This window comes from Carlito syrichta, unplaced genomic scaffold (genome assembly GCF_000164805.1).
Source record: "Carlito syrichta isolate Samal-C Ts95f unplaced genomic scaffold, Tarsius_syrichta-2.0.1 Scaffold311843, whole genome shotgun sequence".
NCBI classification, from domain to species: Eukaryota; Metazoa; Chordata; class Mammalia; order Primates; family Tarsiidae; genus Carlito; species Carlito syrichta.
This window is the reverse complement of record NW_007255939.1, coordinates 48,077-65,202: the sequence shown is the minus strand read 5'-3', so window position 1 is coordinate 65,202 and position 17,126 is coordinate 48,077. Positions and strand designations below refer to the sequence as shown.

The window sequence follows — 17,126 nt, the reverse complement described above, 5'->3', positions numbered from 1 at the left end:
TCTCGAACCCGCAGGCTCAGGCAATCCACTCACCTCAGCCTCCCAAAGGTACAAGATTACAGGCTGAGCCACCAAGCCCAGCGAGATAAAATTTACATACACAAAATGTACTACCTTCAGTGTATAATTCAGTGGCATTTAGTATATTCGGAATATTGTGCAACCATCACCATTATCTAATTCCAGGAACATTTCCATCACTCACGAAAGAAATCCGATACCCCACTAGTAGTCACTCCCAAATCCTTCTCCCCCAGTCACCGGCAACCACGAAATCTACTTTCTGTCTCTATGGATTTGCCTATTCTGGTCATTTCACATATAAATAAATGGAATCATAAAATATGCAGCCTTTTGTTACTGGCTTCTTTTGCTTCACATTGCTTAAATTTTAAATGTTCTTTTTATTTTTCTTTTCTTTCTTCTCCCTCCCACCTTCTCTTCCCAATTTTAAATGTTCTTATCCTTCAACTCAGGTATGCCATTTCTTAGTATCTATCATAGAGAAATATTGTTTATATATGCCCCAAGAGGCATGGACAAGAATGGTTACTGCATCTGTTTAAACAGTAGAAAAATAGAAAGAAAAATAAACTTAAATGTTCACCAACAAAGATATATCTAAATAATCCAGTCCTAGGTTGGGCACTGTGGCTCACACCTATAATCCCAGCACTTTGAGAGGCCAAGGTGAGAGGACTGCCTAAGCCCACAGGCTCAAGACCAGCCTGGACAACTTGGTGTAGATCTCATCTCTAAAATAAATCAAGAAAAAATTAGCCGGGCATGGTGGCACATGCCTGTAGTTTCAGCTACTTTGAAGGTTGAAATGGAAGGATATCTTGAGCCCAGCAGATCGAGGCTTTAGTAGCCATGAGTGTGCCACTGCTCTCTAGCCTGGGTGACAGAGTGAGACTTCGACTCAAAATAAAAATAATAATAATCCAGACCTTTCTTTCTGTGAAATGTAGTTCACCAATTAAAAGGCAATGAGGCGGGGTAGGTCTCTCTGTTCTGCCTTTTTTCTGTCACCCAGGCTGGGTGCAGCAGCACACTCACAGTCGCCACAGCCTCGACCTTTTGGGCTCAGGCAATCCTGCCTCAGTCTTCTAAGTAGCTGGAACTACAGGCACATGCTACCATACCCGGCTTATTTCTTGATTTATTGTAGCAATGAGGTCTCACCAAATTGCCCAGGTTGGTCTCGAACCCCTGGGCTCAGTCAATCCTCTTACCTCATCCTCCCAAAGTGCTGGGATTACAGGTTTGAGCCACTGCACCCAGCCTATTCTGCAAGTTTTAAGGGAAAAAGATGCACGTGCAGGAGTTTCTCGAAGCAGCCACCTAGAATCATTAAGGGTGTATCCTCCATCAGTTGAACCTCCTCCCCACTCCCCCACCCCACCTACAGAGATTATGTGGATTTACTGTCCCTCCAGTAAGTAATGAGCACCCATAATGTGCTTATCCAATTTAGTAATCCCTGCCAATCTTATGGGTTTGAAATGTTATCTTATTGCTGCTTTAATTTTTCTTTTTCCTGGTTACTAGGTGAGATTGAATATCTTTTTTTTTTTACTGACAAGTCTCATTTTCTATTCACACCCTTTGTGTCCATTTGGCTATTATTTGTTTCTTATAAACTTAAGACTTTTGTGTATTTAGATACATATTTTTTGTCAATTCTATGCAATTTTACTTCTAGAAATCTACCTTGGGGGGAAAAAACTTTTGCACATGTGCACAAGGAATCATGTAAAACGATTTTCAGTCAAGCACTGTTATAACAGGGAAAACGTGGACACAAACTACTCCTCCTTCAGAAGGGGGATGGATGAATAAATAAGGTGGATTTATCATTGGCTACACAAAGCAGTTAAAATCAGTGAGCTGCATCTACACATACTATATAGGTACAGCTCAAAACAGACGAGCAGTGGGGAAAAAATACCAATTTATAAAAGGATTTTAAGGCCAGGCGCAGTGGCTCAACCTAAAATCCCAACACTTTGTGAGGCCAAGGCAAGAGGATTATCTGAGTCCGGGGTTTGAGACCAGTTTGGGCAACTTGGTGAGACCTTGTCTCTACAATAAATAACAAAAATTAGCCAGGCATGGTGGCGCATGCTTGTAGTTCCAGCAACTTGGAAGGCTGAGATGGAAAGATCACCTGAGCTCAGCAGGTAGAGGCTGCAGTGGCTGTGACTGTGCCACTGCACTCCAGCCTGGGCGATAGAGTGAGACTCCAACTCGGAAAAAAAAAAGGATGCGTAGAGTACAGCACCACCTAAACTTTTACCTCCTGGATATTTTTAAGTCAGTAGGCTCTCATCAAAGCAATCACTACCCAAGGTAAAAACCTAATATTCTCTCACCAGGACGACTATCACAACCTTGTAATGGGTCTCCCTATTTCCAACTTTGTCTCACTCCAATCTATCCTTACACACCCACCAAAAGCTCTGTCTAAAATATAACCCTTACAGTAAGTCCTCATTTAATATCATCAATAGGTTCTAGGAAATTGTGGCTTTAAGCAAAATTATGTACTATATGCCATAGGATGTTCACTCTTGTTTATATCAATTAGCCTATGGTAAAATTAGTATAATTAAACAGTACATTGTTTAATTTAAAGTTGTAGTTTCCAAGAGCCTGTCAACAATGTTAAGCGGCTTACTGTAGTTAACATTACAGTATATAGGGGCTCAGTAGCTCAGCCTGTAATCCCAGCACTTTGGGAGGCCGAGGCGAGTAGATTGTCTGAGCCCAAGGGTTGGAGACCAGCTGGACAACTTGGCGAGACCTTGTCTCTACAATAATTAAAAAATTAGCTGGGCAAAGTAGTTCCAGCTACTTGGAGGGCTGAGGTGGAAAGACTGCCAGAGCCCAGCAGGTTGACGCTGGGTGGCCATGAGTGTGCCACTGCACTCCAGCCTAGGCAACAGAGTGAGACTCTAACTCAAAAAAAAAAAAATTACAGTATATAAAAAATAATACTAGGCCAGGTGTGGCAGCTCATGCCCATAATCCCAGCCAAAGATAGAGAACTGCTTGAGCTCAGGAGTTTGAGAACAGCTAGGCAACAAACATAACAAGACCACATCTCTATAAAAATTAAAAAATTAGTCAGGTGTAAGTGGTATACTCCTCTAGTCCCAGCTGCTCAGGAGGCTGAGACAGGATGGCTTGAGCCAAGGAGTTCAAGCCTGTGGTGCGCCATGACCATGACACTGCACTCCAGTATAGGCAACTGGAGTGAGATCAGAATGAGATCCTGACTCAATAATAATAGTGATAATAATAAAATATAAACATTTCACTGGCTCTGCGTGACATCCACAGGATAAAGTTAAAAACTTTTATGATCTGATCCCTTGCCGATCTCTCTAGCCTCAACTCTTCCCATTCTCTCCCTATACTTTACATGTATCAATTTCTTAATTTAATAGTATTCTGGGAGCCAAGTATGGTGGTTCATGCCTGCAATCCCAGCACTTTGGGAGATGAAGGTAAGAAGACTGCCTGAGCCCAGGGGTTTGAGACTAGCCTGGGCAATTTGGTATGATCTCGTCTCTACAAAAATCAAAAAATTAGCCGGGAGTGGTGGCACATGGCTGTGGTTCCAGCTACATGGAAGGCTGAGATGGAAGGATTACCTGAGCCAGGCAGTGTGCCACTGCCCTCCAGACTGGGCAACAGAGTGAAACTCCAACTCCAAAAAAAAAAAGCCGGGCTCGGTGGCTCAGCCTGTAATCTCGCGCCTTGGGTGGCTGAGGTGAGTGGATTGCCTGAGCCCACGAGTTCGAGACCCGCCTGGGCAACTTGGCCAGATCCCATCTCTACAATAAATCAAAAAATTAGCCAGGCGTGGTAGTGCACACCTGCAGTTTCAGCTACTTGGAAGGCTGAGGCGGAAGGATCGCCGGAGCCCAGCAGGTCGAGGCTGCGGTGGCCGGGAACAGCCACTGAACTCCAGTCTGGGCGACAGAGTGAGACTTCAACTCAAAAAAAAAAAAGATTTTGGCACTCTGTCTCTGATTTGCATTAAAGAGTACTAAGAAACACTATGCCTCCCCTCCCGCCATTCTTTTCTCCTTTGAATGCTAGGAATCTGTAAGCAACATAAGATTCATAAATTTGCTCCCAAATTGCCATTCTTTCCCAAAGTCATTTTTAATAAGAATATATTTCAAACATCAATTGGTCAATATAAAATCCAACAGGTGACTTAAACAGTGCAAAATGGTTTAGTGTGTCATGTGACTGGACCAATAAAACCCCATTTACACTTCTGATTCAAGCATAACTCAAACTCCAACCAAGAAATATGGTTCTTGTTAACTGAACCATGTGATTAGTATTTGTATTTATGCTTTGAGGGTAATTGTTTCTTTATGCTTTGGAATTAACTGTGTCTATATCATTGGAACAGCTGAAATACTGTAATGAATACATTTGTGCATAATTACATTCCATGTATTAATGAGCTCAATTCACTTTCCCCTCCACACTTCTAAACTTCCTTTCTGTTTCAGAAAGGTTGTGGAAGAAAACAAGCTGAATATAATGAAAGGAACCAGTATGACTTACTGAAAAGCTTGGAATAATGTAATCATATAAATGAAACTAGAATTTAGTGAAAGATAGTACTTGCTACCCAAAGATCTCCCTCACACTAGAAAGCAAGGAACTTAGGCAGTTCCCGTCCCAGCTCCACTCTCATTCCATTCTACTTCAAATCTTCTCTATCAAGAAGTGGGCTATAAATTCCACAAATATAGAATTGACATAAAAGTATTATAACCTTGGACAAATCACTAATTCTTCCTGAGTCTTAAATTCCTCATCTGCAAAGCAGGTGTAATATTCTCAAGCTTTGGCTTCCAGAACACACCGAATATCACACAAAATATTCAAGTCATATTACTTTGTAAAACTGTGAAACAGCATGGGCATGTAAAATCTTATTAAGATTATAATCAGGGGTTTAAAAAATATATTATAATCAGAGTTTAATATTAACCAGCAGTTCCAGAAACTGGAAGTATGTTATAGTAAGCCTTAGTTTCCCAAATGTAGACTTTAAGCCATAGATTACCTTTATTTGTAAGATCCTTAATATTTACACCAGAAAAAACAGAACATCCTCCTCCATATGAACCACATATGTTGTCTATGAATCACTTTCATCTCTAAATTAGTAGGATCCAAATTAGTAGGGCTTTCCTACAGTGAAATCTGTTTAAGCAAACATCTGCCGGTTCCCCAAAAAGTGGTTTTTTTTTCCCACAGGTGGCCTTTGAATTTGTGGCCCAAAATCCACAGAAAGAAAATATAGCCTGTAAGACTGAAGCCCTTCAAAGAGAGGCAGTGTCCTTGAGAGCCTGGGTCTCCTCTCAGATGGGGACAAAATATGCGGGGAAAAAAAACTCAACTCTGGGCCAGGAAGTGCTCAAATTTAATGAAAGTGACAATGACAGCTTCATCACTCTGTCAGAGAGATACTGATTGAAAGGACACATTTTTCCTGTTACAAATATTCTTGATCAAAGCATAAAAGGAAGCATATGTTTTAGCTGAATTGTGGCTCACTTTCTATTTTCTCTATTACTCATTTTTCAGGGATGTAGAATAGGAGAAGCACAAAACGTAACTCCAAAGCCATGACTTCTGCCCTTAGTTTTACCCAAGATTGCCCAAATGACCTTGGGCAAATTGCTGAGGGCGATACTAGCGCTTGCCCCACAGTCCTGGTGAATACTCAGCAAATATTAGACAAGTCATCAAGTGATTAAATAGACTTTGCTGTTTCTATTGGTCTGACCAGCAAGTGTAGCCATGCCCTCCTTAAATGACAGACCAGTTGCTTCCTGGCTTTTAATCTGAAATTATACTTAAACTACCCCAAAAAGTGAGCTAAGATGAGTGTTTTATTAAATTTCCAACAAGGGAAATGGTTTTATGGACACCTGTAATTAAAAAGGAAAATAACAAAAGATTATACTTTAAAATCACAAAAGAAATCAAGGGACATCTTCTTATGCTTTGGTAAAAAGCAGGAAGCAGGGGGACCAAGAGAAGGTGGTATATGATTGAAGTGGGAAATCTGAGAGACATGAAACACCCTGGGCTGACCTTCTAATTAGTCTTATAAAAAAAGGTCTGCAGTGACTTAATGTAAGTGAATAATTTTCAGCTAACCAGACAGCTCAACTGGGTTCAGTGGGCCACAGTGCCTACAGTGCCCAGATATATGCACAGATAGCATGTCCATGGGGGCACATGAAGTTGGTCTTCCCTGAGGGTGTGGCATATTGCCCACACCCGGTGCAACTGGTTCTCAGAAGATGAGTTTGGAGTGAAGACTTGGGCCTTTATGACCTAAAGGCCATGTTTAGTTAAAACTGGAGACCATACATTCATTTTTTCCTGGTCAACAAAATGGTTGGTCCAGTGAATGTAATTAGCCACGTGTATAACAAGATTACACAGAAAATTCATCTTTCTGAATGAATTCACTTAGGATGAATTCTACTTCACTGAAATAACATACAAACACACACATGATTACACAAACACAGGGAGGACAGCAACTGTGGTTCTCTCAAGTTCATAAATCCCATAGCACCTCACTTTCTAGGGCAAGTCTCTGAAGTTCAGAAAACCCAGAGAAACAGAAGAGTGATCCCATGACCTGATTTAATGCCCAGGAATAATTTAGTGCCCAGGAATGGAATGCATTTTTCTTCTTTGAGCCTACCTTGGCCTGGACAGCATAAGAAGCCAGGAGCACAGAAGCCTCGGGAGGGCAGTAGATTTTTTCATCTAAAATCTGCTTCTTTACCTGAAAGGGGCAACAAGAGAGACATGATACTGTGTGTATGGAAGAGAGCCATGTGGGCTGGTCACAGCAGATGGCTGTAGGGTGTTCTAATGAGGGTTGCCAGAGCAGCCTGTTAATGATTTTCTGACAAAGGGCACCATTTTTTGCCTGATGTGGACAGGCTGAGAGTTTAGTAACTGATAAGTTATTGGTAAGATGGCCACACATAAAAACCCCTATCTCTTCTCTTCGTGCTCAATGCTGAAGAGTAAAAAAACAATCTCCGTGGTTACAATAGAGACTGACATCCTGGCTATGACAGAGAGCTGTGAACACAAGAAGCGTCAGGAGCGGCTCTGGGGATGATTGCAGCCTCAGCCCCTGCTGAGCACACGCAGCACCGGAGGAAATGGATCTACTTTTAAGTATTAACACAAGACAAAAGTCACAAGGCCACTGAGTTATGACTGCAGAAGAAAACCATCACTTTCAATGTGCTGCTCTAAGGAAAAAGGAAGCAATAAAATTTGATCGATTCAACTTTTAAGTACATGTGCGGTCCAGGAAATATAATTCGTAAGCCATAATGTTGAATTAACATATTTCATTGCACTTAATCTCTTAGAATGGTGCTACTTGCGATATTCCAACCATGGAAGCAAGAGAGCCCCACGAAGTGGAGGCACACTGAAATAAACAAGAAAGTCAGCTCTCTCTTTTCACAGATATCAACAGTCACCAGATTCATAAAAGTAGTAAATTTTGCCTTGCTCAGTCATAAAAACACCCTAACATTTTAGTATGAAGGAAAATCAACCCAAAGTCACATGAGAGACAGGCAATGCTTCCAAGTACTTTTAAGAAAGCCATTTCTATAACCCTAGGGGCATTCTGGGACCTAGGAGATCTTTATGTGGTCTCATTCAAACACAAAAATTCTTCTCAGGTTTCAAAAGTGATTTTACATTCTTAGAGAAAATGAAACCTGAGATATTTCTGAAGCAGCGTAACTTTCTAATCCCCTGGTTCCTTTTCAAAAGAAAAAAGAAAAGTCACACTATGGAAAAACTGAAAGGGCTTTCCTCTGACCTAAAAATGTTGGAAAGAAATTTGCCAATATTTTCCATTATATTTATACATATATGGAGATCTTTTTTTTTTTAAAAAAAGAAAGAATTTAGGGGGCTTAATTACATTTAACTTAATATTTCCTGAACACCGACTGGGCTCAGTGGCTCAGCCTGTAATCCTAGCACTTTAGGAGGCTGAGGCGAGTGGACTGCCTGAGCCTGTGGGTTCAAGACTAGCCTAGGTAACTCGGCGAGACCTCGTCTCTACAATAAATCAAAAAATTAGCTGGGCATGGTAGTGCACACCTATGGTTCTGGCTACTTGGAAGGCTAAGGCAGAAGGATTGTTGAAAGCCCAGCAGGTCAACACTATGGTGGCCGTGAGTGTGCAACTGTACTCTAGCCTGGGCAACAGAGTAAAACTCCAACTCAAAAAAAAAGCAAAACAAAAAAATTACTCAACACCATATACTGAGGCTGAAATTAATTATAGAAGGACAATGGGACAGACTACACATCTACCTCTGGGAACTCAAATAACATCCTTGCTGCCATCTTTATATTACCGACAGTAGATACCTTTGGGCACACAAGCATCCCAGTGCCAATCCCTACAACGAGCCATAAAAATTGGCTAGACGCTCTGACCAAGCAGCAAGAACACAAGTAAAACTGACAAGGCTTCCATCCTCAGACTAATCCACCTCTCTGTGCCTCTAGATGGTCACCCTACAACTAAAAATCCCCTAATTTCTTCTATCCGGTTGGGCAATTACTTACGGAATGCCTACTATGCACAGTGAGCTTTGCCTTGAAGGGGCTTACAATCTAATGAGGAAGTAAAGGAGAAATAAAACAACTATAGACAAAGAGTAGCATGAAGCATAATGTCTGAAGCACTATATCACAGGATAAACCAAATGTCACTGAAATTCTTAAGTTCTATCTTCAATGAGGGCAGATTTTGAACTTTTGGAGGAACTACTGCTTTATAAGACTCTCCTTAGCCTTCCTTTGCAACTATCAAGTACTTTTAGGTTAGCTAGAAAAAAAACAGAATTCATCTTCAAGGATGTTTAAGTTAGGTAATTACTTGTATCCATTCTTCCACACCTTTGTAATTTCATCTGATACCAATTCTCATCACTCAAGTGTAGTTCTGTCCTAGAGATTTTTTTCCCAATGCAAAACCAAAAGGACTGACTTTCCAGAGGAAGAATATTCTTGCAGTGTGACACTGTATGTTGTCAACTCTGAGGGGTTCACCCCAGGCCAACTCTGCAACCATGCCTAGGCAAGTTCTCTCAGAATTGGGAGGTAGCATGGACTGGTGTACCTGCAAGAAGAATAAATGTTGCGTGATCTCCTGAACAAGTTCCTCCTCAGCATTCTCAGGATAAAATTTGGCCAGGAAGTGAAAAGTAACTGGTTCTTCCTTTGAAACATCATGATCCAACACCTGTAGAATTGCGCATCAAAAGACAAACATGCAATATTAGTACCTCTTCCTCCCATGCCACCATCTAAGAACCTTCTGCAAGGAGCACATAAAATGTTTTCCCCACTAAACTTACTATGCTTCCCAAAGGTTGTGATTCTACAGTTTGAAGCATTCACAAAACCATCTGTAACAAGTAGTAATATTTACTTCCTGTGGTGTTTCTGAACCAAATTAATCAATATCCCCAAGGGGTGAGTAGAGCTAAGATTAAGACACAAATGTTTTCAAGGCCATGGAGATAGTTAAAAACTAGAAAATTATCATTCAAAGGTCTTGGGCACTGTGTCATAAGCCAGGCTTGGTGGCTCAGCCTGTAATCCCACGCCTTTGGGAGGCTGGGGTGAGTGGATTGCCTGAGCCTGCGGGTTCGAGACCCGCCTGGGCAGGCGAGACCTCATCTCTACAATAAATCAAAAAAATTAGCCAGGAGTGGTAGTGCGTGCCTGTAATTCCGGCTACTCGGAAGGCTGAGGCAGAAGGATCACCAGAGCCCAGCAGGTCGAGGCAACTCAAAAAAAAAAAAAAAAAAAAAACATGTGTCATAATGTATTTCCTTTGAGCAGTGGGTTCCATGGCTCCTGATGTCCTCAATCTAAGATCCACTTGGCTAACACTCAGGTATGATTTAAAATTCACTTTTGAAAAAAGATACATAAAGTTTTTCTGTCTGTGACATGTAACTCTCTGTGCTCCTACCCAAATTCCAGGTGGCAGTGCCCAGTAGATTAAAAATAAACCTTATCTAGGACAACCCTGCTGACAGCGGCATCCAATAGCATTCTGATGCTCATAATCATTGAAAATTACCATTGAACTTGTAACGAGTGATTCCAACATGAAGATTTAGATTACTGTGTACAGGCCGGGCTCGGTGGCTCAGTCTGTAATCCCAGCGCTTTGGGAGGCCAAGGTGAGTGGACTGCCTGAGTCTGCAGGTTTGAGACCCACCGGGCAACCTGGTGAGACCTCATCTCTACAATAAATCAAAAAATTAGCTGGGCGTAGCGTGCACCTGTAGTTCCAGCTACTCGGAAGGCTGAGGCGGAAGGATCGCCGGAGCCCAGCAGGCGAGGCTGCGGTGGCCAGCAGCGGCCACTGCACTCCAGTCTGAGTGACAGAGTGAGACTCCAACTCAAAAAATAAATAAATAAATAAAATAAAGTTGCTAGGCCACCTGGGCAACTTGGTGAGACCTCATCTCTACAATAAGTCAAAAATTAGCCGGGCATGGTAGCGCACACCTGTAGTTCCAGCTACTTGGAAGGCTGAGGCGGAAGGATCGCCAGAGCCCAGCAAGTTGAGGCTGCAGTGGCCGGAAGTGGCCACTGCACTCCAGTCTGGTCCAGGAAGTGAGACTCCAACTCAAAAAATAAATAAATAAATAAAAATAAAGTTGCTAGGAGCCAGGTATCTCCACCATGCCTCAGAAACCCCAGAGAATCCTGAGGACAAAATGGACATTCTTCCTTCACCACAGTGACCAGGTACTCTTTATTCCTTAGATCACATTAATGATTAATTCAAGTCGAACCATGGTATTTCTCAAAAAGACTTTCAAAAATTCCCTAAAGAACATGAGCCCCAAGAGAATCTTCCAAAGACATACATTTTTTTAAGTATAACAAGATAATAGTATTTTTTATTCATAAAGTCTGACTAGTGGTTCAGTAAAGTGAAGGACATAAAGCCAGAAGCAATTGAGCCAGTGACACTGAGTAAAGAAGCCAAGGCCGGCAACAGTTTAATTCTGGTAAATTCTGCCTGCCTAAGACAGTCTGTGAAGAGCGGGAAACTGGTAGCATCCTCAGGACGTGCTTTCTGCATGACTTACTTCAGGAATTTGCCTGCTTTTTTTTTTTTTGAGTTGGAGTCTCACTCAGTCCCCCAGACTGGAGTGCAGTGGCTGCTCCCAGCCACCGTACCCTCGACCTGCTGGGCTCCGGCGATCCTTCTACCTCAACCTTCCAGGTAGCTGGAACTACAGGCGCGCGCTACCATGCCCGACTAATTTTTTTGATTTATTATAGAGATGAGGTTTCGCCAAGTTGCCCAAGCAGGTCTCTAACCCGCGGGCTCAGGCAATTTACTCACCTCGGCCTCCCAAAGCATGGGATTACAGGCTGAGCCACCAAGCCTGGCTATTCGCCTGCTTCTTAACACTATGTAGCCACAATGTCCTGATTATGAGCAAATAAGCTAGGTGCCTGCTCAGGGAAAAACAGAAAGCATACGCCAGCCCCACTGATTTCATCAAGTTCCAGCCCAACCTTCTTGTCCATTTTGAGCCAGGCCACGGTGTCCTTGATTGTGTACTGCAGTCCAAAGAACCAGGTTTCCCGAAGCCCCAGAGTCCGGCACACCAAATCAAATAAGTCCTTTCCTTTCCACTTCATCTGCAAAATAACAAACCAACAAGGAAGGACACTATGAGTAAAAATAATAATCTGCTCCCACAAAAACCCTTTCTCTGTGCTCTCTACTCTCAGGTTCCAAAATGTGGGAATGATATTCATTGGTTGTTCAGTGGTAGAATTCTTGCCTCCCAAAATATGGGGATGACACTAAGACAGCTGATGAGCACTGAATTCCTAAATAATTTTAAAGCTTCCTACACAAACCCATGAGTGGGAAAATACCAATTAGAGCTTAATGACTTAATCACTGCAAAGCATACACAATACCTCCCTTGGACAGTTCCTTACAGATCTTAATATCCCCAAAGCTGCTAACTGAGTCCAAAAGGGAAGCGACTTGCCCACAGTCATAGAGAGCAATTTCAAACTCTTAGTAGCTATACCCAGGTGATGAATAGACACCAATATACTGTAGTGTGTTTATTTTATAGCCTCACTTTCAAAAGGACCTGAAGCAGTGGCTGCTAAACTCTTTTTCTCAGCTATTAAATCTGGTAACTGAAAAGCAAGTTCGACATCTTAATGGGGAAGAGAGTGCTCAGTAGCTTAGTAAGTGTTGCCACCTAGTGGTTTTCTAGTTAAATCATCCTGGATGTTCCCATACTACCCCTTAGAGGTTTGCAGCCTCCCTGCCCCAACCACTGCCAAGTATCAGGCAGACATTCAAATACACGCTCAAGTGCAGTTATGATCATATGAGACACATCACAGGAATGGTGTCATGTCAGAGTAATCTTTGGATTCAAATACAAGATCATCAGACATGGAAAGAATGAGACCACTTGACTGCGGAAGCATCTGTCCTTCTACTGTCCTCACTGGAAATCTCCACCCAAAGTCCTGACACACTGAAGGTGCATAATGAAAAGGACTGGGAAAAAAAAAGTAGGGGTTAGAAGCCGGGCTCGGTGGCTCAGCCTGTAATCCGCACTTTGGGAGGCTGAAGTGATGGATTGCCTGAGCCTGCGTGTTCGAGACCCACCAACTTGGCGAGACATCATCTCTACAATAAATCAAAAAATTAGCTGGGTGTGGTAGCGCGCGCCTGTAGTTCCAGCTACTTGGAAGGCTGAGGTGGAAGGATCGGTGGAGTCCAGCAGGTAGAGGTTGCGGTGGCCGGGAGCATGCCACTGCACTCTAGTCAGGGCGACAGAGTGAGACTCCAACTCAAAAAAAAGTAAGGTTTAGGGACTTGTTATAAAAGCAAGAAGGGAAAAATAAGTTATACCTGATACCTGATTGGCTTTTGCTAAATCCTGATTCTACAGGGGAGATTCAAGTAGGCCTTCTATTTTTAATATATGCAAATGAACAGTGTGTTCTCTACAAGGTACACAACAAAAAGCCCAGGCCTTCTGTGTTTGCAGTCAAAGTTTAGCAAAGCAACAACCTAGGTGGAAGAACACCAGGACTTCAGCAGACAAGAAGTTGAGGTGCATACTGGCTTTTGTCCTTTACCAGGACATTTCTCCCGCCTGTCCTTCAATCTCTGCCCTTGTCCCCTCTTTGGAACACTACAAAGGTTGATGTCTTCAGAGACAATTTTGAGTAGAATAAAATAGACTAATGAGTCTTATTTTTTAAAAGATGATCTCCTTCCCCCTTTTGTAAGGTTGAATAATGGGCACATCCATTTTCCAATCTGACAACAGAAAGACTTCACTGAAGAAATGCTATTTTGGAAAACTAGAAGCTTCAGGATGCTGACTATCCTTTTATTTTTAAGCCAGCACATAGTATATAAATTATAAATGACTACTTTGCTACAAAATAATGTAACACTAAAGAACAGGCATTAATTTGGAAAAGTTAAACACCCAAGGACCAGGAGGATCAAGGTAACAATTCCCAATTCATCATAACTTACTACCAAGGCCAGGCCAGGTTTTGGCAAGAAGGAGCTGTCTGCAAGTGGGATGTGCAGTGCATCGAAACAAAAGCTGCCAAGGGAATGATGAGTGAATTTCTCAGTTTGGGAGTTTAAATCCCCTAACATAATATTGTTTTTTTTTTGAGTTAGAGTCTCACTCTGTCGCCCAGACTGGAGTGCAGTGGCCGCTCCCAGCCACCGCAGCCTCGACCTGCTGGGCGCCAGCGATCCTTCCGCCTCAGCCTTTCAAGTAGCCGGAATTACAGGCGTGCACTACCACACCCAGCTGATTTTTGATTTATTGTAGAGATGAGGTCTTGCCAAGTTGCCCAGGCGGGTCTCGAACCCACGGGCTCAGGCAATCCACTCACCTCAGCCTCCCAAAGGCACAGGATTACAGGCTGAGCCACCGAGCCTGGCTATAATATTGTATTAATGCAGTTTCCTATATTCCCTTCTACGTTATTTTTAAAATGCAAAGTTATGTTTATTGCATGCAAGAAGACAATGTCTTTATCCCCATGGAGCTTGCCATAAAATGAGGAGACGTGAATAAATACTCACACCAATTCAGAATGCCCTACTTAGATTTCTTCTTTACTTTTCTTTTTCTTTCTTTCTTTTTTTTGAGACAGGGTCTCGTTCTGTCGCCCTGGTTGGAATACAGTGGCACAATTACAGCTAACTGCACCCTCAGTCTCCTTGGCTCAGGTGATTCATCTGCCTCAGCCTCCCAAGTAGCTGGGACTATAGGTACACACCACCACACTCAGCTAGTTTTTTAAATTTTTTTCAGAGACAAGGTCTCACTGTGTTGCCTAGTCTGGCTCAAACTCCTGGACTCAAGCAATCCTCCCACCTCGGCCTCTGGAAGTTCTGAGATTACAGATGTGAGCCACCAGGCTAACTTATGTAGATTTTCAACTTTGATACAAAGAATTGTACACTGTTCAGAGTTGGAAATGAACCTGAGTAATTATCTACTGTAGACCCATTACCTTGTTCTACAAATAAGGAAACTGAGTCACAGATTCTTTGGCAGCTGCCAAAGCAGACACTGGCCTTTTTTCACAGTGATCTAAGGTAGACCAACCTCAGTCCCTGGAGTGCATCTTGTCCTGCTCTGTGGGGTCCCTTTCTTCCTGCTCTCCAGCACTTCCCAGCCACCTTTCTCAGTAAGTAACCAGCGTCTAAAACAAAAGTCATTCTCACAAGAGTCAGATATTGCTCATTTACAGCTCAATATTAATTAAAGCCTCTGTTACTGCTCATTTATTCTTTCAACAAGTATTACAAGTATTGGTACTATGTGCCAACCAATGTTAGATGCTGATACTACAACATGGCAGAAGCAGTGTTTCTGCAGGAAAAGCGGGTAAGAATCCAGGCCAGAGAAGACTTTAAAGAACAAGTGAGTGTTAGATGAAGAAGGCAAGGAAATAAGTTGTTTTTTTTTGAGTCGGAGTATCACTGTCACCCAGGCTGGAGTGTAGTAGCACATTCATGGCCACCGCAGCCTCAACCTGCTAGGCTCAGGCGATCCTTCCACCTCAGCCTTCCAAGTAGCTGGAACCACAGGCACGCAACACCATGCCTGGCTAATTTTTTCTGATTTATTGTAGAAATGAGGTCTTACCAAATTGCCCAGGCTGGTCTCGAACCTGCGGGCTCCAGCAATCCTCCCAAAGTACTGGGATTATAGGTGTGAGCCACTGTGCCCTGCCTTTTTTTTTTTTTTGAGTTGGAGTCTCACTCTGTTGCCCAAACTGGAGTGCAGTGGCATGCTCCCGGCCACCATAGCCTCGACCTGCTAGGTTCCCATGATCCTTCAGCCTCAGCCTTCCTAGTATCCAGAACTACAGGTGCGTATTACCATACCTGGTTAATTTTTGGTTTATTGTAGAGACGAGGTCTCACCAAGTTGCCTGGGTAATTCTCGAACCCACAGGCTTAGGCAATCCACTCACCACGGCCTCCCAAAGTGCTGGGATTACAGGCTGAGCCACTGAGTCCGGGCCCCCTCCCTTCTTTTTTTTTTTTTAAATCAGGCTTTCTAGGCCAGGCATGGTGGTTCATGCCTATAATCCCAGCACTTTGAGAGGCCTAGGTAGGAAGATCACTTGAGGCCAGGAATTTAAGACCAGCCTAGGCAATATTAGGGAGACCTCAACTCTACAAAAAACGAACAAAACAAATAAACAAAAATCATACTTTCTATGGGATACTGCATGTCATCTAGCAGAACTAAAACAGACAGTCTGGGTTAAGGAGAGGGCATAGTGGGAATGGGGCTCCATATGGGACAGGGTGGCTCAACTTCAGCTGAAAGCCCATAGAGTATGAAGACTCATGGGCAGAGGAGTAACAGGCTCAGACCTGTATTCTGGATGTGCACTGACAACAGAATGACAAGAGAATGAGTTGAAGGAAAGGAGCCCTGCATCCAAAAGAGCAGAAAGAAGTCCAACCCCTGCCATAAGGAAGGCAGTGGGAGGGAGAAAAGACAGCCTGGAAAGGAAGCAGTAGCAGAATTGGTGCCTGAACAGGGAGAGGGAGGAACAGAAATAGAATTGAGAAGGACACCTGCATGTCTAGCTTGAGTATCAGATAGTTCCACTATGGGGAGATGGAATATAAGAGAAGCAGCAAATGTGAGGGGAACAGATGAGCAATTAAGTGTTTGATAAGTTAAGGTGCCTGGGCAAAGCAGGTAGAGATGTCCTAAGAATATTTGATTCGGCCAAGTGTAGTGGCTCACTCCTATAATCCCAGCATTTCGGGAGGCCGAAGTGAGGATTGCCAGAGCCCACAGGTTAGAGATCCGCCTGGGCAACTTGGCGAGACCTCATCTCTACAATAAATCAAAGAACTAGCCGGGCGTGGTGGCACATGCCTGTAATTCCAGCTACTTGGGAGGCTGAGGTGAAAGGATCACCAGAGCCCAGCAGGTCAAGGCTGTGGTGGCCATGAGCATGCCACTGCGCTCCAACCTGGGCAACAGACTCCAACTCAAAAAAGAGACAAGAATATTTGATTTAAAGCTCTAGCTCCATTTATAAAGTAAAATGTTCTGTCTTTAAGCAATTAAGACATTTTTCTGTTTGATTAAGTCTAACCTCAATATGTTGTTACCTATGTGAGGGTGTACTTTTCAACATGTCCTTCCCCAAATGTATAAGGCTTGTTCAGTCTTCCTAATTTAGGTTTCTACTTCTTTACAAACGAGCACCATTGGTCATAGTTGCTCTGGGTAGTTCTCAGGGCACGGATGGAAGGGAGGTCTTGGGGTGTGAATGGGGCTTCCGGGTGCCAGAAAGTGACCAAGTTCATCTTCAGTGTCATCACTCATCCACTGCACCATGTTGATGTGGTGAAGTGACTCACTGTCCTCTGAACGTCACCCTAGATTGTAGGCACCTCAGAACAAGGGCAATATTAGTCATCA

General features: G+C 43.0%; 1 protein-coding gene across 9 annotated transcripts in view; it reads right to left on the bottom strand.

The window, feature by feature from the left end:
* The window catches only part of NF2 (neurofibromin 2), a 98,210-nt gene that overhangs the window by 52,785 nt on the left and 28,299 nt on the right, over positions 1-17,126 (bottom strand). For 5 of the 9 annotated variants that reach the window (XM_008069171.2, XM_021718122.1, XM_021718123.1 and 2 more), the window contains exons 2-4: positions 11,665-11,790; positions 9,233-9,355; positions 6,764-6,847 (exon numbers count right to left, since the gene is read on the bottom strand). In XM_008069171.2, the coding sequence (XP_008067362.1) occupies positions 6,764-6,847; positions 9,233-9,355; positions 11,665-11,790 (333 nt within the window). The remainder of the gene's footprint in view (positions 1-6,763; positions 6,848-9,232; positions 9,356-11,664; positions 11,791-17,126) is intronic. The other 4 variants (XM_008069172.1, XM_021718126.1, XM_021718124.1 and 1 more) reach the window with 3 other exon arrangements.